The following is an 18,772-nucleotide window of genomic DNA, read 5'->3' on the forward strand; positions in this document are numbered from 1 at the left end:
ACCTGGCTGAAGTTGGACGCTTAACCGACTGCGCCACCCAGGCGCCCCGCACCCCCCTTTTTTTAATAGAACAGCCGTCCTGACAAGTGTGGGATAATTATCTCATTCTGGTTTTGATTTGCATTTCCCTAATGATTAGCGATGTTGAGCATCTTTTCATATGCTTGTTGGCTTACAGAATTTATTTTAAACCAAACAAAAACTACTTCACATTTTAAAAATAAACTCACTTTTTAAAACTTATCTGCTCCTGGGAAAGTCCCTTTCCTCCATCAACTTGAGAAACTGGCAGGCTGAGCTTACAAACCTTCATCTACATTGCATGCCTTCCTTGTAGAACAGCTGCAAAACTGGAAGCTCAGAACAGTAGGTGGTGACAGACCAGTCCTGTTATTGCAGGAAAATGACAAGCTTGCCCCCTAGTGACGGGTTAGGAAGATAATAGAAAAGGCAAAGGTTTACCTTAAAAGAAAAAGCACAACCACCACAAAGAACATCTCTACCCTACCCAGAATCTGGAGAGAAACTAGTAACACAAACTACTAATCAATCACAATAGTTTATTCACAGAGACAGTTAAAAAGATCCAGTTCTGAGGGACAAAATGTGTCACAAAACCTTTGCTTACAAATCCCTAGGTGAAGTTGCCTTGGGAATAATCTGTCCTTCAGCATGATGAGCAATGCCAGGTGAGTGGACTGGGGATGCTAATTTTCAACTGTGGATGCCTCCACTAAAGCACAGCTTATATTTCATCCTCTTTGGCAATCCTGAAGCATAATGACCTTTAACTTTTATGCTGCACATCCCTCCCAATCTCTAAGAATTTATTGAAGCTCTGACTCTAAAGGCAAAAAGGAAGCCCACACCAATGATTACATAAGTCAGAGGGTGGAAGTCGTGACTATTTAACTGTTCTTAGCTCCTTAAGCCCTCTATTATGTAAGTCAAGACTCTGATTTTCAAGCCCTCCCAACTAAAATAATAATAATGATAATAATAAGGTCTGATTCCTTCAGGCACTGTGGCTGCTGAGTCTTCCTGCTCTTTGTCTCCCCTCTCCACCCCCCGCCCAGTCTCTACTGCTCTCTAGTTTGCCTTTTTTCACAGAGCACAGACTCTGAGACATAAAATCCCATACATGTGTGTGTCTTCACAGAACACAACAGATGAAAGAATACTGACTGAAATAAACATTTCAGGCTACAACCTAGTAGGTGACACTCTGGGGTAATGGGTCTATGTAACCAGAGCTACTGACATTAAGTCCCAAGTCTTCCTGCTCCAGCAGGTTGACTTTCAAGGGCTATGTAAGACATAGGAGGTGCCAGCCTCAAGCTGTGTGTTACTTAGAAGCATGGGCCACACTACCCAAATGTCAAAGGCTGGACATTTTTCTGCTGTTCTTTGTGCAGCTGCCGGGCCCGGTTTTTTAGCACCTCGGCCTTTGCCTCATCTTTATCTACACCATCCCCCAGCCTGTACATGCGGCTGGCATTGGCACAGGCCCAGACATGGCCCAAGTCACAGGCTTTCATTGAGTATTTACATGCCAGGCCCATGTCCTTGGGAAAGCCAGGGGCACCCTGCAGGAACATGGCACTGAGATTGAAGCAGCTGGAGGCATAGCTGCCTTCACAAGCCCTTGTGTAGTAGTCTCTGGCCTTCTCCAGATCAGGCTGGCCATCTTCATTGACCTGTCCATCATGTGCCAAGAGACCAACGTTGTGACATGCCTCCACAGACTTCCTTCCAGGCTTCTCACACGCCATCAGAAAGCAGCTGGAGGCAGCTTTCAGGTCCTGGGTCAGTCCACCTGGGAGGAAGGAAAGGGAAGAAAAAAATAAACCCAACCAGGGCAGAACCTGCATGTCTGAGGCCAAAGTTAGAGACTAATTCCTGAATAAAGTTCATACATTTTGAGCTAAGGCAGCATGAAAGGAAGGTGGCCTGGTATATAGCACAAAGACTTTCCAGCCTTGGAATCTTTGTTCAAATGATATCTTATGAGGCAGACCACCCCTAAAGGAGGTGAAAGGTGGGGACTATAAGAACTACCTCATGGGATTATAGGGAGAACATGTGATCTTATAAGCACTTTGTTAAATGTTCATTAAATGTATATTGAATACATATTATTTGCCAACTTCTGTTCTAGGTTCTGGAATAAACAGACACAGTCCCTACCCTTATAATCTAATGAAACAGATATTTAACAACCACACAACCTAATGTATGATTTTAAGTGTGACAAGCATTTGGAAGAAAAGTCCAGGATGCTATGAGAATGTATCATGGCTCTGACCTAGACCAGGTTAAGATCAAGGAAAGTCTCCCCAAAGAAGTGATATTTGAGATGTAATATAATGGGGAAAAAAAGAAGGAAAAAAAAAATGGAGTAAGAATTGTTCTAAGCAGGAGGAATAGGATACAAAGAGAAAAAAAGCTCATATGTCTAGAACCCAGAAATCGCTAGGGAAAAAAGGCTGTAGAGACAGGTAAGGGTCAGATCACAGGTCTGACGCATCTTATTAAGGATCCTGTACTTTATCTTAGAAATTATGGGAAACTGCTAATGGGTGATTTTAAGCAATGGTGGTGACAGGGCTCAATTTTCTCTTTAGTTTTTAGATTTTTCTTTTTAATGGAAAATTTCAAATCCCTATGTACTATCACTCATTCTCAAAAAATACAAACACTATCTTTTAACATTATTTTTTAAAGAAATCACTCCAAATCTACCACCTAAAAATAACCATCATTATCATTAAGAGAATACCATTCCAGTTAGCTTTGTAGTATATATTCAGATTACATGTTGGCTGGCTGAATGGACAGCTAGATAGACGTATGTACTTTGAAAAATTGGATTGTATTTGCTAATTTTATTTTTTAAAGTTTGTTTGTTTATTTACTTATTTACTTATTTACTTATTTATTTATTTATTTCACATGTGTGAGAGCACAGGAGGAGCAGAGAGAGACAGAATCCCAAGCAGGCTTCGTGCTATCAGCACAGAACCTGATGTGGGGCTCAGTCACACGAACCATGAGATCATGACCTGAGTTGAAATCAAGAGTCGGATGCTTAACCAACTGAGCCACCCAGGTGCCCCTTAACTAAATCTAGGAAGTACTAACTCACAACTATAAAAGGTGAGGATATTGGTGTCTCACATTTCCTTCCATCTTTCCTCCCCCGCCCTCTACTTTTTGTTACTTCTCTATTATTTTAATTTAGGAAGACAGCATAGCACAGTGGTTAACAGAAGCCTGGGCTCTGTAGCCAGAAAACCTAGGCTCCAGTCCTGGCTCCATTCCTTGCTGGCTGTGTGACATTAGGCAAGTTACTTAACCTCTATAAGCCTCCATTTTCCTCACCTGTAAAATAAGGAAAACAGTACCTACTTCATATGTTAGAAGCTTAAATGCGTTTTTACAAAGAGCCTGGCACATAATAAGTGTCCGGGAAACATTGTGGTGTTTCTATGCTCTAAAGGTTTATATTATTTACATGCTATTCAGTAACCTAATAAGCCCAATAGTCATTCTAAATGGATTCCACTCATCACCAGTCTTTTCATTAGAGCTTCTCCATTCCTGAATTGTTTCTTTTGATTAACTTCTTTATTGGTTATCAAATAGATTTTTCCAGAAAAACTCATACATAGATTCTATTTCCCCTGAGTTCTTTCAGTTCTGAGAGTGTATTTGTGCCACCTTATATTTAAATAGGATATAGGTCTTGCTTTTATACACAGCCTAACAATCTATGAGTTTTACTGGAGTGTTTACTTACATTTAATGCAATTGTTGATTATAGCTGGGTTAAAATCTATAATCTTACTTATTTCCCATTTGTCCCAAATGCTTTTTGTTTTTTCTCCTTTCTTGCATTCTTTGGAATCATGTATTTCTTTTTTTAAAGATTTTATTTCACTTTTAAGTAATCTTTACATTCAACGTGGAGCTCAAACCCATAACCCTGAGATCAAGAGTCACACTCGGGGTGCCTGGGTGGCTCAGTCGGTTAAGCGTCCGACTTCGGCTCAGGTCATGATCTCGCGGTCCATGGGTTCGAGCCCCGCGTCGGGCTCCATGCTGACAACTCAGAGCCTGGAGCTTGTTTCAGATTCTGTGTCTCCCTCTTTCTCTGACCCTCCCCTGTTCATGCTCTCTCTCTGTTTCAAAAATAAATAAATGTTAAAAAAAATTTTTTTTTTAAATAAAGAGTTACACTCCACTAACCCAGCCAGCCAGGTGCCTTGAATCGTGTATTTCTTTGAATTTTTTTAAATGTTCATTCATTTTTTGAGAGAGAGAGAGAGAGAGAGAATGAGTGGGGGCAGGACAGAGAGAGAGGGAGACACAGAATATGAAGCAGGCTCCAGCCTCTGAGCTATCAGCACATTTCGATGCGGGGCTCGAACCCACGAACCATGAGATCATGACCTGAGCTGAAGTTGAATGCTTAGCCAGCTGAGCCTTGAATTGTGTATTTCTAATAATCCATGTCATTCTTATCACTGGTTTTTTAGTTATACTTCCCTCTTCAGTGACTTATCTAGTGAACATATAACATTAATTTATCACAATCTACCACAAATATTATACCACTTCACATATAATGTAAGAATCTTAAAATACATTTTTATTCATTTACTACAGTTCCATCCTTTGTATTATTGCTATTATGTCTTACTTCTACGTATACTTTTTAATTTTACCTCTATATATAAACCTCACAATACACTGCCATTATTTTTGCTTTAAACAGTCTTTTAGAGATATTAAGAAATGAGGAAAAAAGTCTCATATCTGCATACATATTCTAATGTGCTTTATTCTTATGTATGGATCTTAGTTTCCATCTGTTATCATTTGCTTTCAATCCAAACAACTTTAACATTTTTTGTGGTGCAGGTCTGCTAATGATTCATTCCATGAGCTTTTGTCTATCTGAAAATGAATTTACCTCATCTTCATTTTTATTTTTTTTAATGTTTATTTATTTTGAGAAAGAGTACATGTGCAAGAGTGGGGGAGGGGCAGAGACAGAGAGAAGGAGAGAGAGAATCCCAAGCAGGCTCCATGATGTCAGTGCAGAGCCGGACATGGGCTCGATCTCATGAACCATGAGATTATGACCTGAGCTGAAATCAAGAGTTGGACGCTTAACCGACTGAGCCACCAGGTGCCCCCATCTTCATTTTTAAAGACATTTTTGCTAAAGTAGAATTCATGTTGGATAGTTTTTTCTTTCATCCCTTAAAGATGTTGTTTTGTCTTCTGGCTTATGTTGCTTCTGATGAAAAGTCAGGAGTTGTTCTCACCACTATTCCCTTCAAAGTCTTTCTCTGATTGCCTTTTTTTTTTTAAATTTTTAAAAATTAAAAAAAATTTTTGATAGAGTCCACATGGGGAGACAAGCAGGGGAGAGGCAGAGAGAGAGAGAGGGACAGAGAAAGAAAGAGAGAGTTCCCAACACGTGGCTTGATCCCATGACCCATCATGGCCTGAGCTGAAATCAAGAGTTGGACACCCAACTGACTGAGCGACCCGGGTGCCCTTCTCTGATGGCTTTTAAGATTTTCTCTTTATCTTCGTTTTTCACCAAATTGGTAATAATGTGTCTAGGTATAATTTCATTGGTTATCCTCCTTGCGTTCAATGAGTGCCATGGATCAGCAGACTGATACTTTTCATCAAATTTGGAAATTTTTCTGCTGTTATTTCTTCAAATATATACATATTTTGCCCCAATCTCTTTTCTTTCTGGGACTCTGATATACAGGTGTTAGGTTGAAGAATACTGACTCCTACAGGTTGAGGCTCTTTTTTTTTTTCTCATCACTTCATTTTGGGTGATATCTATAATCCTATATTCAAGTTCACCAATCTTTCAAATTGTCTATTTTGCTATTAAGCCTGTCAAGTAACTTCTCATTTCAAATATTATGTTTTTCTACTGTAGGATTTCATTTGGTTCAAGTGTTAATTTCTCTAATGTGATTTCCTATCTATTCACTCATTATGCCCATATTTTATTTTAACTTTTAAAAATATTTATTACACCTGTTTAAAATTTTTTTTTAATGTTTATTTATTTTTGAGACAGAGACAGAGCATAAACGGGGGAGGGTCAGAGACAGGGAGACACAGATTCCGAAGCAGGCTCCAGGCTCTGAGCTGTCAGCACAGAGCCCAATGTGGGGCTCGAACTCATGGACCGTGAGATCATGACCTGAGCCAAAGTTGGATGCTTAACCGACTGAGCCACCCAGGCGCCCCTATTACACCTGTTTTAAAATATTTAACTGTTAATTTCAACATCTCTGTCATATCTAGGTGTTTCTGTTGACTGCTTTTTTTCTGTTTAGCAATTTCTTATTTTATGCTAAACACTGTACATGATACTTTGTTCCATCTGGATTTTGCTATATTCCTTTGAAGGTTGTTGAACTTTTTTTTTTTTTTTAATTTTTTTTTCAACGTTTTATTTATTTTTGGGACAGAGAGAGACAGAGCATGAACAGGGGAGGGGCAGAGAGAGAGGGAGACACAGAATCGGAAACAGGCTCCAGGCTCTGAGCCATCAGCCCAGAGCCTGACGCGGGGCTCGAACTCATGGACCGCGAGATCGTGACCTGGCTGAAGTCAGATGCTTAACCGACTGCGCCACCCAGGTGCCCCAGGTTGTTGAACTTTTGTTCTGGTAGCCAAAATCCCTATGGCACTTGTTTGTAAGTTTTGTTAGAGCAGATTATAGAACAGTCTTGCTACTAGGGCAATCTCAGTTGAATGTAGTGTTCAATGTCTCTCCACTCAGGCTGGTTGGAATTCAAACCACTCCCATTACTGTGAAACCTCTGGAACCTCTTCTCAGTTCACAGCTCCCCAGTAGCTTTTCAATGAAGGTCTCTCAGTCTCCCTCTATGCATGTGCTGCTTAACATTAGGCCAAAGACCTAAAAGTACTCCTATATGGATTTCTGGAGTGCCTTCTCAGTATAGCTTCTTTCTTCTCTAGCATTCTGTCCCTCAAATTCCAACTGCTTTATTCACCAGAAATTCTGACTTCTGCCTCATCAGTTCAGCAAAACTGTCATGCTCTCTTTGGCTTCCATCTCTGTGATAGTCTGGAAAAAACTTCCAGGCAGAAAAAGTAACCATGGATGGGGCTCACATTTTATGTTTCCCTTTTCTTGAGGATCACAGCACTACACTGCCTGTTTTTCACATATTTTATCCAATCTATGGTTTACATTCTTTTTTTTCTTTTTAACTAAAGAAAAGGGTGGAATTTAATCTTCATTTACAGGATACTGCAAGATACGAAATTCCACACAGAAATAAGAAACCTATTGAGAAGAGAAGCTTCAGACAGTATACATAACTTGGAACTGTTCAAGTATAACTGTAGTGTAAAAAATGCTATAATAGCAAACCACATTTAAAAAGAATTCTTGGGGGGGGGGGCACTTGGGTGGCTCAGTTGGTTAAGTGTCCGACTTTGGCTCAGGTCATGATCTCACAGTTTGTGGGTTCGAGCCCCGCATTGGGCTCTGTGCTGACAGCTCAGAGCCTGGAGCTTGTTTCAGATTCTGTGTCTCCCTCTTTCTTTGCCCCTCCCCCACTTGCGCTCTGTCTCCCTCGGTCTAAAAAATAAAAAAATTTAAAAAAAAATTTTTTTTAATTAAAAAAAAAAAAAGAATTCTTGGGGCGCACCTGGGTGGCTCAGTTGGTTAAACATGTGACTCTTGATTTCGGCTCATGTCATGTTCTCACAATTGTGAGATCTTGCTCCATGTTGGGATCCGCACTGAGCAAGGAGTCTGCTTAAGATTCTCTCTCTCTCTCTCTCTCTCTCTCTCTCTCTCTCTACTTCTTTTTAAAAATTTTTTTAATGTTTATTTTTGAGAGAGAGAGACAGAGTGTAAGCAGGGGAAGGGCAGAGAGAGAGGGAGACACAGAATCTGAAGCAGGCTCCAGGCTCCAAGCTTCCAGCACAGAGCCCGACGCGGGGCTCGAACCCACAAACTGAGAGATCAGTTTGTGATCTGATCCTGAGCCGAAGTCAGATGTGTAACTGACTGAGCCACCTAGGCACTCGCCCTCTCTCTATTTCTGCTCCTCTCCCAAGCTTGTATTCTCTCTTTCTCTAACATAAAAATAAAGCAAAATTAAAAAATTAAAAAGAGTTTTTGGGGCACCTGGGCAGCTCAGTCAGTTCAGCAGCCAACTCTGGAATTTGGCTCAGGCCGTGATCCCAGGGTCATGGGATTGAGCCCTGCATCAGGCTCTGCACTGAGCATGGAGCCTGCTTGGGATTCTCTTTCCCTCTCTCTCTCTCTCTCTCTTCCTCTTCCCCACTTATGAGAGCACTCTCTCTCTTTAAAATAAAATAAAAAGTAAAAATAAATAAAAAATAAAAAGACTTCTTAGCAGAGAAACAGTAAGACAAATGTATAGCAAACATAGTACACAACAAACAACCTTCTGCCTCAGCTGTACAATCTAAAAGTTAAAGGTTCCAGATCTGCAATCCTGAACTGAGAATGTATAGCATTTGGAGGTAATTTCTGGCACATTTTTTTCCCCTCTTCTTCTACAGAGAAATACTTCTCAGTTGAGTGCAATGAAGCTTTGTATAAAACTCATGGTTTTGTGGAGCTTCAATTTTGTCCAAACCTCCACTTTCTTCAATCATTATGCTAAGTTTCTCAGTTTCACCTAGTTTCTTAGCAGCCTGAAAGATATTTGAAATAGTGTTCAGAATAACCCCAGCATCTTCCACAGTTAAGAGGTTCATCAGTGGTTCTATTATACCACAATGAATAAGATTTATAATCTATTCAACTGGCCCACCAGTTGAATAGTTGGTCACAGTCCATACAGCTTCCTTTTGTGTTTTAAAGTTTTCCTTAGAATGCCAGTGAGAAATGGGATTAACCCATGATTCGCAACTTGCTTTGTCTGGTGCCAGCAACCAGCTGTGATGTTTCACACTGTCCACACTGCTTCCTTCTGAGTATTAGTTTTGGGGCTCATTACCAGGCTGGGGAAGATGGCAAGCGCTCCCACTTCTATTACAACATGAGTTGGTTCATCTGTCCCAGTGACAATACTTCCTATGGTTCTTAGCACAGAAGTCACAATTGACAATTTAGGAGCTCTTAGAAGCATTACAAGTTGGGGCACAACTCCCCTTTCAACAACCACTTTTATCTGCTCATTTGGACCACCAGTCTGGTAAGAAATGGTCCAGCAGGTATCTGCCAATACTTCTGGATCACCGTAATGCAGGAGAAGAACTAAAATAGGAAGAAGTTGCTTAACAGCATCTACAGGAGTACAGGATCCTTTCTGTAACAAAAATTTGGAAGCGTCCAGATAAGATTACCTAAGTAACCACATGCTACAGACGACATATCAGAAACTGCAAGAAGGGCCAACAGTGGGTCAAATGTACCATACTTGAAAACCAAATCTCAGAAAACTGAACTATCGCGTACAATGTTTCCTAGAGCTCATACAGCTTGTTCGCTGATGCGAGCATGGGAAGATGTCAATGGAGAAATGAATGCTGGGACAGCACCTCTATCTACCACAGCCTTGGTCTGTTCTGATATCGTAGAAGCAATGTTTGTGAGAGCTCAAGCAGATTCAACTGAATGGGACTACAAACAATTCTGTCCAAAAAGGACACAAATTTTGGAATGAAACCAAGCCAGATGATGTTCTCTATGGGGGCTGCTTTTCCCCAGAAAGCAGTTTCTTAGCAGCTTGAGTAGCCTGGAGGTGGCTTTCCAAATTGTTGCTATTTATGCTTTTGACAATGCTATTAACAGATCAACTTACACTGCCCTGGTTGTTGTGGAGAAGTAGATTTATTAGGAAATTAGCTTACGTTTCTCCTTTTCAGCATCTAGTCTTCCTTCTTAGCTTTCCTCAGGTCCACATTAACTTCTACTTGACACCACCTCATTTTTATACTGTCTTTCCCCTTGTTCTTGAATCTGTTAAGGTGGGCAGCTGGTGAACTGCAGTGTCATTGGAAGACTGGGTTGTGACACAGAGGGAGAAAGCTACAAAGGCCGACTCAGGCTTCCACAGAAAGCACAGGCTATGGGTTGGCTGCCCTCAAAAACATCCACCACAGCTCAGCCCAAGACACTGTCCGTGGTTTATATTTTTACAAGTTCATTTTAGGAGTGCCTGGGTGGCTCAGTTGGTTAAATGTCATACGCTTGATTTCAGCTCAGGTCATGATCTCACAGTCGTGAGATGAAGCCCCACTTCGGGCTCCATGCTGAGTGTGGAGCCTGCTTGTTTGGGATTCTCTCTCTCCCTCTCTTTCTCTGCTCCTCCCTTGCTCATGCTATCATAAAATAAACTTTTTTTTTAAAGTTCATTTTAGTTCCTTATGGAAAGAGGATTAGAGACCTGCATTAATCTCCTAACTGTAATTCAAGCAGGAGAGGAAGGTAGCTTGGCTAAGAATGATGCAGGAGAGGGAGAGAGGGCAGATTTGAGACATATTTTGGAGATAAACTGGCTATTAGCTACTACTAGAGAGAGATCCACTTGCTAAGGTGGCAGATAATGGGCATAATAAATTGGGGTGAGAAAAAACAATTAAGAATTCCATATCTGATTTAAGTTAAAAAAAAATTTTTTTTTCAATGTTTATTTATTTTTGAGAGAAAAAGAGAGACAGAGTGCAAGCGGGGGAGAGGCAGAGAGAGAGCGAGACACAGAATCCGAAGCAGGCTCCAGGCTCTGAGCTGTCCACACAGAGCCTGACACAGGGCTTGAACTCACAAGCTGTGAGATCATGACCTGAGCCAAAGTCAGACCCTTAACCAACTGAGCCACCCAGGTGCCCCTGATTTGTTAAGTTTGACATGCCTATGATAATTCTAAGTAGATAGATCTAATAAAAAATCAGGTACGTGTGGTCTGAAGCTCACAAAAGCAATCTAGGTTAGAGATAAAAGATCTGTTTGCGGGGTGCCTGGGTGCTCAGTCAGTTGAGCATCAGACTCAATTTCAGCTCAGATCATGATCCCAAGGTCATGGGATTGAGCCCCACATCAGGCTCTGTGCTGACTGTGGAGCCTGCTTAAGATTTGCTCTCTCTCTTCCTCTGCCCCTCTCCCAACTCATGCTCTCTCATAAATAAATACATAAATACATACATACATACATACATAAATTTTTTAGAGAAAAAAGATTCATTTGCAATTGTCATCAACTTATCTGAGCTTTCATGTCCTCCTCTAAAGCAATCCCACTTTTTAGAAGAGGAAATTGAAGACTCTTAAACAGAAGGGAAACAAAAGTCATCTATTGTTACCACCACCTAGAGACCATCATTACTTAATTTTTGGTGTATTTCCTCCTAGCACAATGTAGTTTTTTATGTAGTTTGCTCTTTTTTTTTTTTTTTAAGTAATATCTGTGCCCAACATGGGGCTCAAACTCACAACCCTGAGATCAAGAGTCCCATACTCTACTGACTGAGCCAGCCAGGCGCCCCAATTTGGTCTTTTTACATTTGTAATCATGAACCTTCTTCACGCCCCATTAGAAACCCTTCTTAATATCTGTTTTATTGGCTGCATAATATTTCCTCAAAGACATATGTGTCAGAGTTAACTTCTACTTCTTTTCATAGGACACATAGATTGTTTCACAAGAATAGTTCAAAGTTGATTTCCTATATGAAAACATTTGGCCAACGTATTCCTTGGATGTGCACACTCTAAGTGTGCAATCCAGAGTAACTTCTGCAGCACAACCATACCTGTTCACGTTGATAAAACGTTTTACAATTTAACAAAGCTATTCTCATTTGATGCTCAGAAAAATCCTATGAAGAAGGTATGAGTGGACCTTCTTACTCTAATTTTGTCAACAAAGAAATTGCTACTCAGAGAAAGAAAATGCCTTGTCAGATGCTACACTGTCTAAAAGTGGGTTCTTTGGCCTCCCACTCTTTCCCTTGCCCCAAGCCATCCTTGGTAAAAGAGTTATTAACCTGTCTGTGTCAAGAAAGGACACGGGGTGATTTTTTAGCAAAAAGCAAAAGCAAAGCAAAAAGCAAAAAGCAAAGGCAAAAGCAAAAAGACTGGAAAATTCTTTGGCTCAGAACTAGGCAGGGGGAGTCAACAGTTTTGGCTTTTAAACATGGCAGGGCCCAAGGTCTGCTAAACAGCAATCCAAAATGGCTTGAGTAGCAAAGATCAGCTAACAGGATCTTCCATGACCACTTTGGTTTGAACATCCAGAGAAATTTAACAGGATTAAGTACTGATCTCTAAACACTCTGTGTTCTTTCACACCCACATACCTTCTCTTTGCCTGAGATAACTCTTATTACCACCTCCACCAAACCACACTCTGTCCTTCAAGGACCAGTTTGAATGCTGCCTCTTCTGCGACAGCACCCCCTGTGTCAACACTGAACACACACTCCCAGCACTGACCCTCTATAGTATTTTACATATCTCTCTGAAGATGCTTCTCAAGCTCTCCCAGGTTTAACAGGTATTAGAGTCCTTCTTCCCTCCCTCTACTGGTCCATACTTAATTCATTCTCTCACTAAAGACAGTAAAAGTGTGCTCAATAAAGTAACATCTAAAAGAAAAAAAATGTCAATATACAATCATTAATCACATCAATTTGTCTAATAAGAGAACAATTTCAGGGCCTCTTTTGTTTTCTCTAATTCAATAAGAAATTCAAAGTCCTTGTGAAAAATATAGTAAAAAACGGTAAAAAGATTACTTAACATTAAAGGGGGTGGGGGAAAATGCCTGGCTGGCTCAGTTGGTAGAGCATGTAACCCTTAATCTCAGGGTTTTGAGTTTGAGCCTCATGTTGGGTGCGGAGATTACTTAAATCGGGTGAACGTCCAACCTCAGCTCAGGTCATGATCTTGCAGTTTGTGAGTTTGAGCCCCACATCAAGCTTGCTGCTATCAGCCTGTCAGCACAGAACCCCCTTCGGATCCTCTGTCTCCCTCTCTCTGTTCCTCCCCCATTTGCACTCTCTCAAAAATAAACGTTAAAAAAAGAAACATTATTTTTTAATGGGCTAATTAACATTCCATCCAATGGAGGTAACATTATTTATTTAACTAAGCTGCTACTGTTGGCACACAGGTTTTAGGGTTTTTTTTTAAATCATTATTTTAATGAAATTGTGTATTACCTGTAAACTGTAAGTTAATGAAAATAAAATTTTGCCAGATAAATAATACTAGGGTATCTTTTCACATAACTTTTACTTGCATTTCCAGTTATTTCCTTAGGAAGGACACTAGGAGAATTATTAGGTCAAAAAAATGCCTCTCTGCTCCATCAAGGGAAGCTGATATTCCTGGTGATGCTAAACTTTCTTCAAAATAGTGACTACCACAGGCCCCACGTCCCATGTGAAAGCAGAAATAGTTCACACAACTCCAGAGAATTAAAAAGACACCCTCTTCATCAAACTTTCACTGAATATCTTTCTAACCAGGCTTGGCTGGGCCCTGGGAACAAGAGATCAATGAATCATACAATCCTCGAAAAAACAGTCGCCTGTCAAAGGTCATATTCTCTATTTGTGGTGTTTTTAAAATATGCCCATAAATTCTTTGCTATTCTTTCCTTCAAAAGCCTGGATGTTAGTTCTCTCCTATTAGTGTGGACTGGACTGATTCACTTCTAACAAACAGAATGTGATAGAAATGAAAAACATGTGACCTCCAAGGGTAGGTCATAAAAGACACCGTGGATTCCATCCCACTCTTTTGGATCACTCACTATGGAGGAAAGCAAGATGCCATGTCAAAAGGACACATAAGCAGCCCACAGACAGATCCCTGTCACAAAGAATGGAGGTCTCCTGATAAGAGCTAGAAAGGAACAGAAGGCTTTCCTAACAGCCATGTGAGTGAGCCATCTTAGAACTGAAAACTCTAGCTCCAGTCAAGCCTTCGAATGACTCTAGCCCCAACTCCCTGGCTAATGTCTTAACTGCAACCTCATTAGAGATCCTGAGGCATATAGCTAAGCAGATCCCAAATTCCTGACCTATAGAAACCATGTGAAATAATAACTTTGTTGGAATAATTTCTTATTTAGCAATAGATAATTTAAACACTACTCACTACTATAGTGATAACTGCAATTAGGGAATGAGGAGAAAAGACAGATGGCAGAGAATTAATAATTGGTCCCTTCCTCTGTGGCAGGCACATGCTGATGTCTTTACCTGCATCTTATTATACTTACCTTTATCTTATTATACTTATTTAATATTACCTAATAGCAAGTACTATTTTTTCTCCATTTTACAGGTGATATAACTGAGGCAGAGTTAGAGTGAATGGGTCAAGGTCCCACTTCTTGCTAATAATATTCCCTAAGGTCTGCCTAACTTGAAAGGCTATGTTCTTCCCCCTTGAACTCTCTCCAAATCTTCCCACAATGTGCTTGCCCACAGCCTGGCCAGTGAGGACCCTTCAGCATGAGGCTCAGGATGTCATGCCAGTACTACCATCAATGACAATGACCAAAGAAAGTAGGCACCACCTTACCTTTTCCGGTCACATAATAAGCCCCCAGTTTATAGCAGCTATCACTGTGTTTGTTCTCTTCACAGTTGAACTTCAATACCTTGGCAGCCTCCTCAAAATTCTTCTGGATCCCTTCCAAATAGTCCACCAACCGATAGCATCCTGTGAGGAGAAGGCAAGAGCTGTTCTTCATGTCAGGGGTTGCTGCTCAGCAGTGGGGAGGGCTGAGGTGTGGCAGGCCAGAATGTGTCTTTTATTAAGGACCAGCTTCCTTCTGTCCTCCTGAGGTGTAGCAAGGTGACCTCACCACAAAGAATGCAGGTGGTGCTCAGCCATTCCTACAATTGGCATTGTCTGTCCTTAGCCAGGGCTGAGCAATGTACAGTCTGGGGAGACAGTGGCCACTATTCTGGCTCCACCAGTCACCAGCCATTCTGGTGGAGCCCTTCTGCTCCCTGTTAGCCAGGGCCAAAGATCCACTGCCTTTCATGACTGAAACTTTGCTACCTTTGGAACTTCCCAGGAAGTTCAGCAATAAAACACCGAAAACCAAAAGGGTCCGTGGGCTAGTCTCTGTAGTAGCAAGAAAGTGGTGTTTCCCGGACTATATTCCTCAGCCAGGCTGAGAATGAGAAGCCCAAAGACTGAGTAGAAATGGTAGCTACTAAAGAAGTTGGAAACAGACTCTCCCTTTTTAGCAGTCTCTAATCCCAGGGAGTATCTTCTTAACATCTCTCCCCCCATCCCTTCTTCATTCCAAATGACACTCATGTCATTAATTTTCCTTCAACAAATATTTGAGCTTCTATGTGCGACCATGTACCACACACTGTTATAGATGGTGGGCATACAGTCACTTCCCCTCCTAAAAATTACATTCTAGAGGAGGGAAAAAAATAAGTAGATAGGTGAGCAAGATGCATTTATATTTTTTAAGACACATTTAAACAGTAACAAATGTTATGTGATTGAAATAAAACAGGGTAAGATAGTTTGTTGTGCAAACTGCCGGAATAGTTACAAGACTGGGCAATCAGGGAGGACCTAGTAAGGACTTTAATGTCTGAGCTGAAATGTGAATAACAAGAATGAACTAATGATTTAAAGACAATAAAACAGGAAGGGGGCAGAAAGTCCCAGGCACAAGAAGCAATAAATTAAAAGACCCCAAAGAGGGAATGAGCTTGGTACAAATAAGGTATTATGTGGCTGGATCGAGGAGAAAAGGGGTAGGAAATGAAGAGAGAAAGATGGGGATGAGATAACAGGGCATTGTGGAACACAGGAAGGAGTTAGGATTTTATTCCAGGTCAATGGCAAATCACTGGAGGGTTTTAAGAAGGGTAGTGATAGAGGCCCCTGGGTGACTCAAGTCGGTTGAATGTCCAACTTCGGCTCAGGTCACAATCTCACAGTTCATGGGTTCGAGCCCCACGTCAGGCTCTGTACTGACAGCTCAGAGCCTGGAGCCTGCTATGGATTCTGTCTCCCTCACTCTCTGCCCCTCCCCTACTTGCGCACGTGCACACTCTCTCTCTCAAAAATAAATGGATATTAAAAAAAAATTAAGAAGAGTAGTGATATGATTCAATTTGCATTTTTAAAAGGTTATTCCAGGGGGCACCTGGGTGGCTCAGTCAGTTAAGCATCCGACTTCAGCTTGGGTCATGATCTCATGGTTCATGAGTTCAAGCCCAGCATCAGACTTGGCGCTGACAGCTGGGAGCCTTGGGCCCTGTTTCAATTCTGTGTCTCCCTCTGTCTCTGCCCCTCCCCTGCTCATGCTCTGTCTCTCTCTCAAAAATAAGTAAAAATAAATAAATAAATAAATAAATAAATAAATAAATACATAAATGTATGTCATTCCAGTATATGTTTGTATATGCCCAGATGAATATAGAAGAACAAGATGCATGAGGGGGTATACTCCAGTAATGGTGACAACCAACATGTTGTTTTGTTATTTAAAAATCTAATAAGACAGCATTTACTAGAACAAAATGAAATTTTAACTATCAGTTTGAAGGTAGATAACAGATTTTAAGGGAATGAGCATGCAAACAGAGAGGTTAGAAGGCTATTTTAGTTATCCTGGTAAGAGATCATGATGACTTCAAAAGACAGTAGGTATAGTCACTATTGCCTCCTCTCAGGCTCTACTTCTAAAGTGCTGCAGCCAGTCCTTGTATGCCCACCCTTCCCCATTCCAATGCTTAGTATACTCTCCAGAGTACATTACCATGAACTCTCTCCTCAAAAACATGTACGGCTCTTCACTGCCTACAGAATAGTCTAAATGCCTTACCCTGGCATTCAAGGCCTGACACACCTCACTCTTCAATCTTATTTAACTACACTACAGTCTTGCTTCAGCCTTCCAGAAGACAGCATTCTATTCTCCCACCCTCTCCTCCATTATCAACAGTTGCCTGCTCCTCCTGACCTCCCCCCAGAAGTCTTTCCCGACAATCCTGCTCCTCAGTGACTCCAACTCCTCTTAGGACACAGGTGAGCCCTCCAAGAACCACCCTGGGTTCTTATTAAGCCATCATACTGCAGAGCAACTCTGGTTAGTTGGTTAGCTTCAAGAAATGGCTATATCATATTCTGGAAACCAGACTGCAAGCTATTAGAAGATAAGACTAGTGGGGTGCCTGGATGGCTCAGTCGGTTAAGCATCCGACTTCAGCTCAGGTCATGATCTTGCGGTTTATGAGTGTGAGCTCCACGTTGGGCTCTGTGCTGACAGCTCAGAGCCTGGAGCCTGCTTCAGATTCTGTGTCTCCCTCTCTCTCTGCCCCTTCCCTGCTTGTACTCTGTCTCTGTCTCTCTCTCTCTCTCAAAAATAAACATGAAAAAATATTAAAAAAAAAAAAAAAGAAGGTAAGACTAGTGTCATTTTTTTCCCCCTTTATAAACCACTCACCTGGTGGGTGAGCCCACACCAGGCTGCTCTGGGTGACCTCTTTTGGACACCAATATCCACCCACAGACTCAAGTCAACTCAATGTTCCCAGAACACAAGGGGCACATTCATGCCTCAGGGCCTTTTCTTCACTAGGTGTTACCTCTGCCTAGCATTGATCTCACAGACCTTCAAGGCTTAGTTCAAAAATAACTTTCTCAATGACTACCTTTGACCCTTAATTCAAAATTGCCCTCCTCAACTCCCTATACCTCAGCCCTTTTTCCCATTGCACTAATGACTAGATTCTAACACACGATTTCATGTATTTCCTTACGTTTTATTGTCCAATTCCCTCCACTAGAATGTAAGCTCCAGAAGGACAGGGAATTTTATCTGTTCACTGATGTATCCCCATCGCTCTACCCCCAGCACCCAAGCACTTCTCTTCGTACCCGCCCCGGCCTCCAGGCTCTGTCCCTCCTAGTATGCCGCCGCTGCGATCCCCGCAGGTCCTCGAGAAACCCAACCTGTTCCTCCCCAACATACACAACGTCGTTATCGTCCCATCGCGTCCCAACGTGTCCCAGGCCGGAGACCCCTTCCAGACCTCTTCCAGAGGTTGCTAGTGACCCGTCTAGCCCCCTCCCCTCCCCCATGCGTCCCCACGTGTCCCCAGGCTGCGCCGGAGGCGCTCACCGTTCGGGTCCTTCTCGCGGTAGCACTGGTAGTTGCACTCCACCTCCATGTTTTCCAGAAAGGACTTCACCTGCTCCTCGTCCTGGAAGTCCACCACGCCCGCCATGGCCCCTGCTCGCTCAGCCGACTTTAGCCGGCCGCTCCGCCCCTGGTGGTTCTGCACACCCGCCCCGCGGTCACGTGAGCCAGCGGAGGGGCGGGGCCTGGGGGCGGGCAGCGGAGGTCTGCGCTCACCCGTATCCCGGAAGGGGGGGCGCAGTGAACCTAAATCCTTGAGCTATTGAGGCCTCAAGCTGTTTGGCTGACACGTCTCTTGCTATGTTCACTCCTTTCCTAAAACTGATGACGATCTCTGTGCAACACTTTTTTCTGAGCCGGCTTTGTGCCCTAATGACTTTCTGCCTGCAGTTATTTATTTCTTCATTTATTTCATTCATTCGTTTGTTCGGGGATCTCCAAGTGCCTACTGTGTGCCTCACCCAGGGCTTGGTTCCAGTAAAACAACAGCTAGGAAGTATGGTCCCTGCCTTTAAAGAGCTTCCAGTTTAGTGGGAAGACATTTGTTGATTCTGTTCAGCAAGCATTCTGAGCATCTACTA

The 18,772-nt window shown here is 42.0% G+C and overlaps 1 protein-coding gene across 1 annotated transcript; it reads right to left on the bottom strand.

Moving 5' to 3' along the window:
- Nucleotides 1-540: 540 nt before the first annotated feature.
- On the bottom strand, nucleotides 541-18,363 carry LOC122480507 (cytochrome c oxidase assembly factor 7). The gene is made up of 3 exons (XM_043574987.1): nucleotides 18,174-18,363; nucleotides 14,591-14,731; nucleotides 541-1,816 (listed from the first exon to the last, which is right to left on the bottom strand). Exons 1-3 carry the CDS (start codon nucleotides 18,277-18,279, stop codon nucleotides 1,368-1,370), a joined length of 696 nt encoding a protein of 231 aa, XP_043430922.1. The 5' UTR covers nucleotides 18,280-18,363; the 3' UTR covers nucleotides 541-1,367.
- Between the last annotated feature and the right edge of the window lie 409 nt (nucleotides 18,364-18,772).

This window comes from Prionailurus bengalensis, chromosome C1, assembly GCF_016509475.1.
Source record: "Prionailurus bengalensis isolate Pbe53 chromosome C1, Fcat_Pben_1.1_paternal_pri, whole genome shotgun sequence".
Taxonomy (NCBI): Eukaryota; Metazoa; Chordata; class Mammalia; order Carnivora; family Felidae; genus Prionailurus; species Prionailurus bengalensis.